The 17,051-nt window shown below is 26.2% G+C and overlaps 1 protein-coding gene and 1 non-coding gene across 5 annotated transcripts in view; both read right to left on the minus strand.

The window, feature by feature from the left end:
• LOC130672262 (receptor-type guanylate cyclase gcy-28-like) overlaps positions 1 to 17,051 on the minus strand; it is a 205,751-nt gene that overhangs the window by 11,521 nt on the left and 177,179 nt on the right. For all 4 annotated transcript variants that reach the window (XM_057476718.1, XM_057476717.1, XM_057476715.1 and 1 more), the window contains 2 exons: positions 4,974 to 5,148; positions 4,103 to 4,201 (listed from right to left, as the gene is read on the minus strand). In XM_057476718.1, the coding sequence (XP_057332701.1) occupies positions 4,103 to 4,201; positions 4,974 to 5,148 (274 nt within the window). The remainder of the gene's footprint in view (positions 1 to 4,102; positions 4,202 to 4,973; positions 5,149 to 17,051) is intronic.
• LOC130672551 (U4 spliceosomal RNA) lies at positions 16,455 to 16,596 on the minus strand. The gene has a single exon (XR_008990732.1). It is a non-coding gene; the product is annotated as a U4 spliceosomal RNA (small nuclear RNA).

A 17,051-nucleotide genomic window follows, 5' to 3' on the forward strand; every position in this document is an offset into this window, starting at 1 on the left:
TAAATATAAATCTAGTTAATGGAACTAAAATTATCAAGTTACTGTAATTGAGTTAAATGTAGGCAGGAAATGGATTTTTAATTTTTTTTTCAAAACTTAATGATTGAGTAAATAAATGTTTTTAAATCGCCAAAAAGTTTTTATCAAAAACTTTTTCTCAAACATATTTTTTTTGCAAGATTATTTTTTTCTAAAAAAATTATTTTTCAAAGAATTTTTTTTTCCAAAAAATTTGTTATCTTAATTTTTTTAGAAAACTTTAGTTGTTAAAAATATTTTGAAAATAGAAATACATATTTATATCAATTATTTAAGATAAATTGGAATACTTAAACTGAACTGTCGTACAAAAATTTTCGATTTAAGCATAAAAATATGTTGACTTGAGAAAAAAAATTTTGATTCAAGATAAAAATTGTAAGATAATTATTTACTTGGTGCAAGAAGATTTTTCTTGAATCAAGAACATTTTTACTTGATTCGAGTTAACTTTTTTCGATGTAGTTATAATTCGCAAAAATATCGGATAATTTTAAAAACCATTTAGGATCAATATTAATAGCTGACAAAAGTTTTTCCTTTAGCTAATAAGGTTCTTCATTTGTACGTTATCAAAACCTAAATGCGTCTTTCAAATTTTAGTTTGTCTACACTGTAAAATATTATTGGACTCGGTGTAGTGTAAATGTCTGTGTAAAAATTGTGGTGTGAAAATTACACTAAGTATTGTATTAAATTTAAGCGGTGTGAATTAGAAATTTTTCCTCTGTCAAGCGTGTATATGTGTAATTTATGTTTAAATTTTGCGTTTACGGCAAATAATCATAAAAAAATTAAAATGTTCAAAACACGAGTTAATATCTAAATAAAATTGCTTAAACCAAGAGAAAAATTTCTTGAGAGAAAACATGTGTATGGAGGAGAGGAAAGTCACCGGTACCAGACAGCAGTAGCGGGAGTAGTTCGATGCTCGCCACGAGATCGCGCCCAGCCGCTGTGTAGTGTCCCTGGCAAGATATATATCTCAGAACTGTTAAATTCCAAAGTTAAAAACAATTTCGGCATCAGTACAACTCTGTCATTTGACAAAGTGATACTTACATTTTTGGATTGTATTATAGTTTATCCTATAATACATCAAGACATTAATATTTATTATTAATGAATCAATAAATAATTTATCTTTAAAATTTAACTTGAACTTTAAAAAAAAAATTAATTCTAATCAAAACTCTATAGAGTCTCTACTTAATAATTAAAATCATGTGAATGGTATATCTGTGCGAAAAAAAAATTATTTATTTAATGGATTTAACTAAAAAATATTCATTGAATTAACTAAAAAAACATTGTAATGATACTTAATATTTTTGTTTGCTTTAATGAAAGAGTTATAGATGAATTAACTACCTAAGTTTAGTTTAAAAAATTAAAAATTATTAATTGAATACAAGTTTAAAAATCAGTTACATTAACTATTTATATAGTTAATTGAACTAAAAAATATTTAACATAACTACTTAGAGATATTTATAATAACTATCTATTGGTGTTGTAGTAACTCCGAAAAAATAGTTAAAGCGCTATTTAACTGTCATTTTATAGTTAGATTTACTGGATTTTTCTCTCAGTGTACAGGCTATATATAATTGGATAGAAAAAATGGCCCGATCCAATTGTATACAATTTGTATAGAATTGTATACAATTTCTATACAGTTGTATACAATTGGATCGGGCCATTTTTTGTATATAATTTTATACAATTGTATAAAATCTTTTTTCATCGGGTTATTCACACTGATAGAAGGATTTCTTAGTATTTAAGAAACCATTTCTTAAACATCATTTCTTTGTATTTAACAAATATTTATTACTATTTAAGAAATCATTTTTTAATAGTTAAGAAACCATGCCTTAAGAAATGATTTCTTAACTATTAAGAAATCATTTCTTAAATAGTAAAAAATGTTTGTTAACTACAAAAAAATGATGTTTAAGAAATGATTTCTTAAATACTACACAGAAAAAAAGGATTTCTTGGCGCAAAAAATTTTTACTTGACCCAAGAAATTTTTCTGTATTATAAAGTGAAAACAAAACTTTTCTTGGGGTAAGAAAAAATTTTCTCGGAACAAGAAAAAAATTTTTAAGGCGAGAAAAAAATTCTTGAGCCAAGAAAAATTTTTGTCTTCAATTCATAATACAAAATATTTCTTGCGCCAAGAAATTCTTTTTTTCTGTGTAAGAAATATTTTTTAAATGCTAAGAAATCCTTCTATCAGTGCAGAAAAATATATTTTAAGGCGCGTTTTCATTTGTTTCTCTATTCGCACTCAAGTGGATAAACGGTACTATCTTTGTTGCACTTGTACAGTAAATGGAAACTTTGTCCAAGCTTTTCTCGTAAACAAATGGAAGTTGTCAAAAAATTGAAGTGCACTTCGCTAGTTCATAGAGTAAAGCGTCGGGTCTGTGTCTTTATTTAGCGTTTAGGGTTTTTATCTCAGAGAAAAGCTTGGACAAAATTATATGAAAACGGTTCTGAAGTGAAAAAATAATTCGTGGTTTTCGATAACCGGGTACTGTACCATTCCAAACTAATGTGTTGACCTATTTCCAAAATAATACCCACCTAAAATCTGTGAAAAAAGGGCACAGTACGATTTCAAGCATATGTGTTGATCTATTTTTAATATCACACACTCAAATTTTATGTGCAAATATATTAAACATTTCTGATAAAAGGGTACCGTACTATTTATATGAAAAATATTTATATTATAAGATATTTTGTCGAGGATATTTTGTCTATCGGATAAAATGTCTTCGGATATTTTATCGTGGATATTTTGTCTTCGGATAATAAGTGACGGTACCGCATTCAGTCCATTTTGGAACTAATATTAAAATAAACTCCCCCGTAGAGTGAATTTTACTACAAGGGTATTAAATAATTACACAGTCATCCGCTTCCTTATCACTCTGGATTAAATCCAGTTCGCTGTAAATTTTTGACAGTGTGCTGATAATTTAAAAATTACCGCTTGCTATTGGTTACACAACAACTTGAGATATTTATCTATTGATCGCGAAACAGAATCGAACTATTAAATTTGATGGTAAAATTATCGATGCGCGCATGCAATAAATTTTTAGTGAGCATAAAAAAAAGTAGAAAATGTAAATATTTTATAGCCTATAAAAAAAGTTTTTAACGTCCTTGTGACTTATGGTTCTATAAAAAATAATTTCTTAAACGTTAACTTTTCGACAGAACTAGGAACTGGGTTCGCACTTCGAGGATTTTTAAAATTTGAAAAATGAGCTCTTTAATTATTTTAAGGAAAGTCGGTAATTTTTCTGTCTGAACCTTTCTCTCAAACAAAAACTCTGAACCCAAAATTAAGAACGAGGCTCGATGCATTACTCTATAATCTAGTAATTTTCTCATTTTTCCAAAATATTCATTTGTTTGAGAGAAAAACAACAAAATTTTCATTTACTGCGCAAGCGCACCAAGGATACTACCGTTCGTCCACTCGAGTGTGACAGAGAAAAAAGACCCGACTCTTGAAATCTACATAACTTCTAAAAATTTTAAATATAAAATTTTTTTTTTATTATTAAATCTGAAAAATTCAAACTTTCAAAGCCGCAATAAAATTTTTTGGTCAAAATAATTTACGACCTACTTTTGTGAAAAAAAAATTTATAAATAATTTTACACACCTCAAATATCGAGGGTGTGCTCTAATTTGTAAAAAAAATTTCTATAAATATTTAGTCTCCAATTAATTTATAAAAAAAAAATATTAATAAATTTATTGCAAATGTATGTTCTTATAAAATAAACATTTCAAATTGTTATGGTATAATTATTAGTAAATTATTTCCAAAAAATACCGTAGGTTAATATAAATTTTGGTTTGGTAAAGCCAAGTGACGCCACGTATCGGTCACTGGTTCAAACAATTGCGTAACTTACGATGTGGCGGTCGATAAAATAGAACGCGACGGATTAAATTTATTTCATTGGTTTCGTTTTTATTGACTTAGTATTTGGGGTGTGCATTTTTAATTTAAAAAAAAATGATAATTACCTTCGCCATTACTTTCCATTCTGGACGCCGTGTTAACTGTGTCCCCAAAAAGACAATACCTCGGCATCTTAAGACCGACGACACCAGCAACGCACGGTCCTGAACATAAATTTTATTTATTTAGACTTCAAATAAACACTGGAGATTTAATTTTGATAATAAAAGTGAGGGATTTGTTTTTTTTAAATTATTCAAATAAATTAGTTTGAAATAAAAAATAATGTACTTATGAGCTTAGTTTTAATCGAGTAAACTTTCACTGCATTTTCATCCGCTCATTTATTTTTTATGAATATATTTATTTTTGTTTTATATTCTTTTTGCAAAGCAGTACTTTATTCTACGCCAGCTCAATCAAAAAAGTAATTAACTTTTAAATTAAAGCTCACTAAAGTCTGATAATAATCTTCTGTATTTTCTACAATTTTTTTTTTTTAATTATCAATTCAAAAAAAAAAAATTTACACAAGTGCATTAATTTTAAAAAATACATTTTACTATTTGATATATGGGGTAAAATGAACCAACTAAAAAAATACTGAAATTAAAAAATAAAATTTTTTTCTTAAAAATGCAAAATTGAAAAAAAAAATTTAATTTTTTCTAAACCAAATTTAAAATTTTTGATGATTGAGGAGTCAAAGAAGTTTAAAAAAATTCTTAATTCTTAGAATTTTTCCACACTAATTTTATTAAAAATCACTACTGAATTAACAAAAAATTTTCTGTCAGAGGTAAAAATTTTGAATCTTTAAATTTTATTTTTAACTCCAAACTATTTTTAAAAATAATTATAATTAAAATTTAATTTTTGGGTCTCATTTTACTTCTACTCCTAATTATCTATATGTTATATTAATTGAAGATTTACCAGAATGCATTCCAATACGTAATTTGAGTTGTTCACTAGGCCTATGGCGAATACTGAATGTCATGACAGTGTCACGTAGCGCAAGGCTCATTCTCGCAATTTCTCTCGCGTGATTCATGCCATTCCTGACAGGTAGCCCTGACACAACCATGTAAGCATCCCCTATCGTTTCAACCTGCAACAGAAAAAATTATAAAACAATTAGCTCTGAATATTCATGCCCTTCATTAATATAAATCATTTAACCCTTTCCCGGTTTGGAGTCTCGAGGAGTCTCGGTGTGAGCTGTGTGGGGATAAAACCAATCGCAGTTCTTAGTAAGGCTGTGTGAGTATCGGTTCAATTGTAATAGTGCATGTATGCTCCCCCTTCTACTATTTTTTCTGCCCCTTCTCTACTAAATAGGCTAGCGCTCTTTCACTTGAAAACGAAGACGTACAATCCGAATTAAGAGTAGGGATTCAAGGTCAACCGGGAAAGGGTTAAATACCCCTTTAAAATTTTAATCACTCGATCCCATGAGACTCAACTTAACTCAAGTTATTGAAAGAATTTTTAAAAAATAAATAAATAATTAAGTCATTTAGGTCATGGGCAAAGTAAAGGATGAATAGATTAAAATATATAATAGTATGAGGTGTCAATATAATTTAACTGAAACTTAATGCTCTCTATTGACATCAAGGATCATCGATGTTTTATATAAATTTTTGTTTCTTATGAAAATTAATTATATTTTTATTTTCTAACGCGATAAATAAGATTGTAATTAAAAAGAAAATAAAAATTTCCTGTGCATGTATGACGAAAAAATTATCTAATCATAATTAAATTTTTTAGTAACATGGAAAAGACGGGCAAAACGGGACCGCTGAGAAAATAATGAATTTTTGTGCATTCAAATGCAGTGAACTTTTTAAAATTTTCATTTGAAAAAATTAAATTTCCAGTTCCCATACACAGTAAAAAAGGATTCGTCAAAATTAACACATATCGCGTGTAAAACGAACGTTTTACACTTATTTATATGTTACTTTAACATGGTGTGAGTGTTAAAAAAAGTTACCAAGTATACGTTACAAATAAAAATTTTCATAGAATTCTTTTGTGATGGTCGACATTATTTTTAACATATTTTGTGTGTTGATTTGATGGCAACATATAAAAAGTGTTACTGTGTGTTAAATTGACACACACACAAAAGTGTTAAAAATTCAACACTCAGAATTTTAACACACGTTCTTTCACACCCCGTGTAAAAAAAATTCGTTCCAAAAAGATTCCAAAAAAGTTCTGCATATGGAACTTTTAAATACGGGACAGATTAGAACTTCAAATGGAACTTTTTTGGAACGTTAGTAATTTTGATGGTAAAAAAAAAATTTTTATGAGCGAATTTAGTCCAAAAGGACGTTCTTGGACATTTTTTGGAATTTTATATGGACATTCCAAAAAAGTTCCAGAATCACCACTTTTGCATCTTTTGTAGAATAACGACGTTCTAGAAACATGCCAAAGTAGTTCAAAAATCACTTTTTTTGAATTTTTTATAGAACTAAAAAAAAACATCCATAAAAAATTGCAAAAAAGTTCCAAGAACGTCCTTTGTTGACTCTAAATTTGCTCATAAAAACTTTTTTTTTACCATCAAAATTAATAACGTTCTAAAAAAGTTCCATTCGAAGTTCTAATCTGTCTCATGTTGAGAAGTTTCACATGCGGACTTTTTTGGAATCTTTTTGGAACGAATTTTTTTTTACACGGGGTACTTAGATGATTCGTTTGTTACTGTGTAGAAAAAGAATTTTTTCGGGGCGGGAAAAACAGACCACCCCCAGAAAAAAGTAAAAAACTTTTTTCCCTTTAATTTAAATAAAGTAACTGTTATAAAATTGTTTGAATCTAATCTAAGTGAAAATAAAATTTTAAATAGGGTAGAAGTACCTTTTGTGGCCACTTATAAATTTTACGTAAAATAATTTGTAAAATACACGCAAAGACATAATTAATTTTTTAAATGTGTTCTATTAAGATACTTTTATTACACTATTACAATAAAATTTTTTAAAAATACTTTTTCATTAATTAAAATAAAGCATTAAATGTCCGAAAATCGAGCAGTGGCCACAAATGGTACTCTTACCCTATTGTAAGTAAATGAAGGTGCCGAAAAAATGATTGAAGATAAATAACATATAAAATTTTAATATAGCAAAGAAAACATCTTATGTATTTTTGTAGCCAATAATACACCGAGTTTACTGAAAAATTTCTTTAAAAAAATTTTGGATACTGAAAATTGTACAGAAATGATGACAAGTCAGAAATTACGATCATAAACAATTTAAAAAAAAATTTCACTAAATTTTTAGGGTGATCCGTTTTGGCCGCCCTTCCTATATATATATATAATTTTTCCTCTTATAATTTTATTGCCGGAGGGTTATAATTTCAGTGGATGTATTTATTTACAACGGAACACAGGAAATGTAATGTATTTTTTATTAAGTTAGTCGAGTATAAAATTAAAGTTCATGAAATAAAATACGACTTTTTGCAGACGTGGGAGTATATCTAAAATTATGTATGTATTTAATTTTTTTAAAATACTATTACAGTGATAGAAATGCTCAAGTAGATAACGGAAAAACTGTGGCCATGATTTTATGAATATTAATATAAAATTGACTTTAAACTCCTGTAAGTAAAAATAAAATATTGTCGCGCAGACTTTAGTGAATGGGCTTTTGTTGCGACTTTAATCGTTTCTAAAGCCGCATGATTGATAGAGCAAAAAATTTATTTGTTAAAAAAACATAATAAATATAAAATGTAATCTGAAGAATAGACGGTGAATGTTATTAAATTTTTTTATTGGCATTCATAATTTTTTCTGGGTACGCTTCGAAAAAATACAAGTTTTTTTTCATGTTTTTAACTACATCGCTAAAGGGGTAAATAATTTAAATATCAATTCAAGTAAAAAAATTTAGTTACGAGTTAACGGAATACTAAAAATAATTAAATAAATTTTTTCGCCCACTTGAAATTGTTAAGGATTAATTGCTATGGCAACAACTGATATTAAAATTTTACGAAGTAAACGCAGATTAAATCCGGAGTGAATGCAGAGCGGATGATTTTTAATTTATTTAATCACCCTCAAGTGAAATTCACTCCAAAGGGATTTTATTTTAATATTAAAATTCCAAATTGAAGAGGATGCGGATTAAAATAAAATCCCGATCACTCCCAAATCACTCTTCTGAAAAAATAAACTCCCTTTTTACTTCCTATGCGAAATTATTTTTTTAGACTCCGTAACTCCGAATTAACTTTTAATTTTTCGCAGTATGATAAATTTCTAAAGATTAAATAAATATTAAAATATATGTATTCACAAAGTTCGCAGGAAAGTGTATAATAGGATGTAAATCAAAATACTAATTGTTAATTAATTGCGACGTTTCGGTCATATATTTGACCTTCATCAGGCATCTAAATTTTAATTACAAACACATGTTAAAAAAGGTTATAATAACCAATGAGATGTTTACTTGTAAAACATATTTACCTCAACACGCAATACATAATAAACATTATATATAATGCACGTTCGATATTATTAATATTTAAATTATATTACAAATTAATACATTTGGTAAAAATAATTATTTTGAAATATAAAAGTAACAAATAAAACATGTGACTTAGAATAATACTGTTCTCTCTTAAAATGAACTAGTGAAATTTCACTGATTCAACCAGTGGACTAAGATGATCTCTTGGGTCACTGGTTGAACCAGTGATACGCCGGTGTACTATATAAATATAAAGAAAATAGGTTAGATTAATTTTATTTTATTATAATCGTTTATTTAAGAACAAAGTGAACTAAAAGAGTTTTAATAACAATTATATTTAATTATAAATTATTTAGTAATAAAATAAATAATATATATTAGGAATTATAAAAATTTAATTTGTTTCCATTTTCAATGGGCTTTTTATATTGTTTACTTTAATGTTTATGAGGTTAGTTCCAAGCTATTGAAGTTACTCCAAAGTTATTTATTTTTATACTCTGTAAAAATTGTGTCATATTATTGTTATTGTTATATCAAAGTTAATTGAAATATTACACAAAGATAATAAATAAATATTATTCACTTATTGACACAATAAAACACATAAATATACTCATGTACAGAATGCTGCTGTACCCGCGCGCTTACATATTTTTAGTTCACTGGTTGAATCAGTGGAATTTCACTGGTTCATTTTAAGAGAGTTCCTTTGATATTTCAAAATAATTATTTTTACCAAATTTATTAATTTGCAATATGATTTAAATATTAATAAGATCGAATGTGCATTATATATAATGTTTATGTATTGCGTGTTGAGGTAAATATGTTTTACAAGTAAACATCTTATTGGTTATTATAACCTTTTTTAACATGGGTTTGTAAGTAAAATTTAGATTCCTGATGAAGGTCAAATATATGACCGAAATGTCGCAATTAATTAACAATTAGTATTTTGATTTACATCCTTTTGTCCACCTTCCTGCCACGGAAAAAAAAAACTTTAAAAATTACTATTTGAAATTATAACCCGGACCCCGGTTGTCAATATGAGGAATTTTAACATTCAAATAGTAAATTTTATAATACGTGTCGTCTATTTTCTAAGTATCAGTTACGATTTTTGAAGTTCAAATAGTAATTTTTCTTACATAGACAATAAATTTTCATACTTATACTGTAATTATTCACGTTTTAATCATAAACGAAAGAATTACTATTAAGAATGATGGTATTTACTGATCACTTTATCATTATATTACTTGTCATTCTCAATTTATATAGTTCATTCTTTTCCGTATACGAACTTTGTGAATATATATAAAGAATGGACACAATGAGAGGATATTTAAATATATTTTATTATGTATTCATAAATAAAATTATCTTGCCGTCAAACAGAAAAAACAATTCGCCGGCCTCTAAACTGATTATTCAATAAAATAATGAACTTACAACGTACACACAAAAAAAGAAATTCTTGGGTCAAGAAGAAAATCGTTTCCAAAAATAAATTCTTAAATTGAAATATCCTCTTTTCTTGTTTGAAAAAATTTTCTCTTGGTAAAAAAATTTTTTTTTTTTTAATTAGAGTATATAAAGCTCTTCAATAAAGAAATTCACTTTTGATTTAAAAATATAAATTTTTGCTATAAATGTTTTTAGTTTCTCCGAACAAGAAAACAACTTGGTTGGCTCAAGAAAATTTAGCTCTTGGTTTTAGAAGATACCAACTCATTCGGAAAACATCGTTCTCTCGAATGTAGTCGATATCGATTCATTTCGATACATCGAGTTTTTAAACGGAGGCACATTTAACTTACTTCAAGTAAAAATTATTTTATTTAAAGATTTGATAACATTTAGTTCAAAATAAATGTAGACTTTATCTGAAAACAATTAATTTTAGATTAAAAAAATAAAAAACTCATTTTAAAACTAAATTATACATTAACGTAAAATAAAAAATACTTTTATTTTAAAATACAATAATTAAGTTCAATTTTAAATTAATGGTTTTTATTAAAAATTCAATTTTCAGAGTATATACAATTAATCACCAAAATATATTTTGATTCTTTATTACAATAAAAATTTTTTTTTTTGTTACAAAAATAAATGAAAGGTTAGGTTATTTATCCTGGCTTCATCGACAGCATCAACTGCATGATATATACCACACTAAAAAGAAAACAATTTTATATAAATTTAGGATCAGAAATGATAACAAACGTGACTATCTGATACGATTAAAAACAACATAAATGATAATTAACTTACTTTTTTGTGATTGAAACGACACCATTTAACTTAACGTAAATCAGGAAAAAACACCAGATATAATGACTAATAACTACAATAACTCACATTTTTACCGAACACTTCAATTCAAAACAATTAATGTATATGAATTAGTTAATTGTATAATTAATAAACTATTACTATTAGAATATTGGTGTGTAATATATAATTGCACATATACGGCGCCAGCGCTGAACAGACTCGTTTCATTTTTTTGGGATCTTCGGGCGTCTACGTGTATACACAAAGTAGTGTCCGAAGTAGAGAAGCTGCATAGACCCGAGTGCTCCTGTTATCCGAATGCTGCTATGGAAAAAAACCAAGAGCTTGATTTTCTTGACTTGAATTTTTTTTATTTTTGTTTCAAGCAATAGCCACTAGTTGGTTTAAGAAATCTGACTCCTTACGTAGAGAAGTTAAATGTCATAGAATAAAATATTCAATACACATGAATAAAGAAATTCAAAATATTAATTCAAAAAACAATTTACTTTCTTTAAATATTTTTTCTCTTTGAACTAAAATCATAAATTTTTAACTTAAAACTTTAACCCATTTGGGTTGAAAAAATAACTTTTTGAATCAAAATAATCAAAATTAAGAGAAAATTTTCTTCAACCAGGATTTATTCCATTTTCCTAAATATTTTCTTGACTCAAGATAATTCTCTTTGAACCAAGATAACCTTTCGATCAGTGTATACATAATAAACAAACTCTTTAATTGGTGTTAAAATAAATTAAAAGTGATTTTACATTAGCAATTTGATCGGTGAAGAAGTTTTAATTGCTATCGTTTGATAAAGCATGACCCACTGAATTCTTTTTAAACTTTTTATTATTCATTGTTCTGTCTTCAATTACCTTTTATACGCTACAGTTTTTTTTTTTTTTTTTTTTTTTTTTTTATACTCCTCTGATATTTCATTTTCTTTGATTCTATTTTTTTGTTCACTTTGATCCGAGATTTTTCGTCCCCTTTGATTTTTGTCTCTGTCAACCGTAGTCGCGATTCAGACGTCACTCTATCGAGTTTAAAATATCAAAGGTAATATGTGCTAACTTTTTTATACTGTGATACTTGATATATTTTCTCGTTACTTAATTTAATTTACTTGATTTTTATTTTATTTTCTCTATATTTATAAGTCAATACACTCAATTATTTTTCAATGTCACCATACATATATATATATATATATATATATAAATATATATATGGATATTTTTATTTTATCTTTGCCTTGACAATGTCAAGATAAATCATCTTTATTTAATTTATCGAACTGCTAAAGTGTCAGATAGAGTGACGGCAAATAATAATTTGTGGTCTAAAATAAAATTTTACATATATATATATATACATATTTATATACATTAGGGTGGCGCAAAAAAACCGACTATTTTTTTTTTTTCCATCTCGCATGAAAATTTGTTGGTTTACGATGTTTTAAGAAGCCTCTCAACAAATCAGCTCGATAAAAAATTTTTAAGAGGTCGCTCATGAATTTTGAAAATATCAAAAATGATCGAAATTCGGATTTTTATTTAAAAAATTTTTTTTTTCTCGTGGCAGCAATAGTTTATATTTGTAAAATCATGACTATGCTGAAAATTTCAGCCCAAAATTTAAATATTTAAACGGCGCTCAAGAATTTTGAATGTTTCCGAGCGCAGTCTCTTGGACGTTTTTGAGCGACCCTTAAATATTAATAATAAAGCTTCTCGATTTTTTCACTATCAATTTGCATGACAATGAATAAAAATATAACTCGAGAAATAGAAATAATAAGTTATTTACATACTTTTTTATTTTTTAATCCAATTGGTAGGTTTTTTCGCTTATTCAAAACTGACCGAATTTCATTGTTTAAGACTGTTCTGTATATTTTTGGTTATGCAAAAGTTATATTTAAGTGAAATGACAATAATTGAGTTATAAAAACTAATTCAAACTATTAGTTACATATTATCAGTTAATATTCGAAATTCTTGAGCGCCGTTTAAATATTTACATTTTGGGCTGAAATTTTCAGCATAGTCATGATTTTACAAATATAAACTATTGCTGCCACGAGAAAAAAAAAATTTTTTAAATAAAAATCCGATTTTCGATCATTTTTGATATTTTCAAAATTCGTGAGCGACCTCTTAAAAATTTATTATCGAGCTGATTTGTTGAGAGGCTTCTTAAAACATCGTAAACCAACAAATTTTCATGCGAGATGGAAAAAAAAAAATAGTCGGTTTTTTTGCGCCACCCTAATATACATATATATATGTTGACATGGATGTTTCTATAATATTTGTAAACATATTTTTTTTTATTTTATTATTTTCGGTGACTTAAATATCAAATTTGTGTTTTATAAAATATTGAATTATTCGATTATCATCGAATGCACGAACAAAATATTCATCTACAGGAAGTTAATGCGTACTACCCAGCAAATTTCAAACTTCAGATAATTGAATTTTAATTATCTGATAATTATCCCAAATTTGTAAATCTATTAACGAATTAATTGAATCATTAAAGTTCTGTAATAGAATTTTGACCCGAGAAATTTATCAAAAATTGCCGTTTTTATTTTTTTTATACACAGAAAAAATATATGTGTAAAGAACAGTTCGTATATCGCTTTCAAGATGAATAATTTAAAGTATAAGAATTTTAGGATTAATTTCAACGAATTATCGCTTAAAGTTTTTAAATGATAAAATTTTTTTTGGCTATCAGAAAATTCAAATTGTTCAATTCGAATAGTAATATTCGATTCAAACACTACCTGCACATCCCTAGTATTCAATTATCGAACCAGAGTAGAAATTTCAAGATTCTAAATGTAAACTGCCCTTAATCCCCACTTTATTGTCTTACTTATTAATAATGAAGAGAATAATCAGCTTGAAATAGATATATACATATATATCAAGTCCTATTCAACCCCATTAAGTCCATACTTCCTTAAAGCTACAGTCCAGTCTGTTGACAGATTCAAGGAATATCAATAGCCATTATCATTATTATTGTTCATACTATTTTTTTATTGGATACGCAAGTTTATTTTATCCTCCTATTTCAATTCTTACTTATTTATAATTCCCCTTCTGTTGTGTCCTACAAGGTCACGTAATCTCTTATAATAAAATATATCATTCATAAAATATGAATCGTACTTTTAATTTTTCAGTGCTGACTAAAAAATTATAATTATTTTGTAAAAAAAAAATTTCAGTAGTCTAATTACTTATTATGCTGATTTTAAATAAACATATCTGAATATCATATATATGTATATATTCATATCGTTCAATGCATTATACATATAAATCATGTATTTGCATTGAAAGACAAACAAGTGAACAAAACGAGAAAATTTAAGACAAAAATAGAGTGAAATAAATAAAAATAAAGTATATGTCGTACATATATATATATATATATATATATATATATATATATATATATATATATATATATATATATATATATATATATATATATATATATATATTATATATCATAGAATAACGAGTTTCAGTTGACCCAATTTGTTGAGGACATTTTGAAAGTTTAACCGTACCGAGTGTTTTTCTTTTTCGTCTTCATTAAGTTTACCTATTTCTATACAACTATATTCATCACCTCTGTTATTATACACTATGACTGAAAATATATGTACAGAGTTCATTATTTATATCACGTTATCACGATATATATAACTATAAATAACAATAGACGTGAATTAATATTTCATAAACGACCAACTTAATACCTTTTATTTAGTATTTTATGTTAATAGTGTTGAATAAATAAGCACCCGGTTGTTCATTGAATGCTACGAAAAAACTATTCCAAATATATATTTATATATTTTCCTCGTAAAATAGATAACTAATGGAAAGCAATATATGGAAAGGTACATCCTCTATGTGACATTAACTGACTTCCGACGTAATTTTATGTCTACAAATAAAGTGACAGAAATTTAAACTGTCGTATTTTTTATTAATCATTACTGTCTATTTAATTGCATATATAATTGATAATAGCCTATTTTTATTTATTGAACTATTAAGGTAAAAGACCCAGTTATTGAGCCTGATTCAGTTTCTGACCTTTTAAACTTTTTTCTTACTTACTTAAGAAACTATAACTTTAAAAAGAAAATCAATTTTTTCTTAATTTATTGTAATTTATTCTGAGCCTAATTAATGGCAATTTAAAAAACAGAAAATATTAACTGAATAAAAACAAATATTTTAGCCATAAGTGGCTGAGGAAGCCATTTTTTAAGTGAAGTCTAAACAGTTACGTTAGGAGGTACGACGATTTAATCTGGGCACTAATTATCATGTAAGTAAAAAAATTTAACTAAAAAAAGATAGATAGATCAATACTTAATTGAAATTTATTTTAATACATTTATAAAACATATCAAAATGAGTTTTGTTGTTGAAATTTGAGGGTCAATAACTAGGCTCAATTTTAAAGGTATGTGGAGTTGTTGACCCTAAAATTATAACTTACTGCGAACGAGGTTATCTGTTTAATTATATATCTATAAAATGTAAAAATAGCAATATTTATAATTTTCTTAAATTATTTTCTACTATTATTCATAATACAGTGATAAATTAAAATTTAATATTCATTTTTAAAAATAAAAGATCGTAATTAGATCTTGAAAGTACATATTCTTAAAGTGATAAAATTATTGTAAAAATAATTTCAATTTCGATAGTATTTAATTTGTTATGACTCTTTTAGTTGAATAATATTTTTATTATGATAAAATTAATTTTTTTATTGTTTTTTTTATTCAAGTTTAAAAAAAAAGACAACGAGCTACGATGAAAAATAATGAGAACAGGCGCTAGCTAAAGTGACTTTAATTATTTATATTTTAAATATTGAAAAATTATGTTTTTGTAATAATAAATATTTAATTTATTTATCTAAATAATAGTTTTAGTTTGTTGAAACTTAGTAAGTACTTAATAACTTAATCATAGTTTGTGTAAATTGAGGATCAGAAACTAAGTGTCTGAATGTCAATTTTTAAAACGTCAATTTAAATTATTAATTTAATTGAAATAATTATTTTACGCGCGTAACTTTATTTGACAAATCATAAACTAGTCAATGGAATTATTATTTTTCTCATTAAATTAAATCTTACATTAATTATTATAGTATAACCAACTGATACTCTAAAAAGGTCAGAAACTGGGCCCCTTACTTTACTGATATTAATAATTATTTCTGTAATTAATACTGAAATGGAAAAAAAAATATTCATAAAAAATTTCATTATTTGGGAAATTTATTTGAAGAAAAAAATTTTTTTTTCAACAATAATAAATAATTTGCAAGTTAATATACTTTGTAATTCTTAAATAAATATGAACTTTGAAATTTCGACGAGAAAAATAGATAATAAAATTCTTTATTATAAAATATTTCTGTCAAATTGTGTCTAAAATTATTTTTACTTGATTTTTATGATAAATTTGAATCGTAAAAATATTTTGAAATGTTCAAGTATTTAGAGAAAATTAGACAAATTATTTTTTGTATTATTTATAAGTTTCCGTAGAAACTTTCAAAAATTGCCGTAGCCGATGGTATTTCACATCGTCTTGGCGGGGTATTGGTAAAAAGTTTTCAACTAGCAATAATCGCACCTCAGTAGAACTTCATTGGTTACGATATCGCCACTGCGCAAAGCTAACGAAAGTGTCTACAAATTCAGCTTTTAACAACTCTCTCGCAACTATCCTCACAGAAAAATAATTTTCCGTGACTCGCCATCTGGCGGCGCGTAGTCAACTACGCTCACTAAAGATTCGATCCAAGCCAATACAGTAGAGCTCCTATACACTGTAGCTACTTACATTCGGCGTTCTCGACGTGGAAGGGCAAGTTGCCTGTCCTACTCTATTTCTGACGAGCAGAGAGACTGAGATGGATCAGTTCTCTTTCTATCTATTGGGTAGATATTCTAATGGAAGAGGTGACGCGTAAATTATACATTTTAAAAACATTGAATAATATTTATTATCATAAAAATTTTTTCTACATGCTAAATATATATATATATATATTTATATATATTTTTTTTTTAATAAATTTAAAATGAAGCGATAGTTGAATGGCAATTTTCCAAAAAAATTTTTCAATGAAA

Source organism: Microplitis mediator, chromosome 7 (genome assembly GCF_029852145.1).
Source record: "Microplitis mediator isolate UGA2020A chromosome 7, iyMicMedi2.1, whole genome shotgun sequence".
NCBI lineage: Eukaryota > Metazoa > Arthropoda > Insecta > Hymenoptera > Braconidae > Microplitis > Microplitis mediator.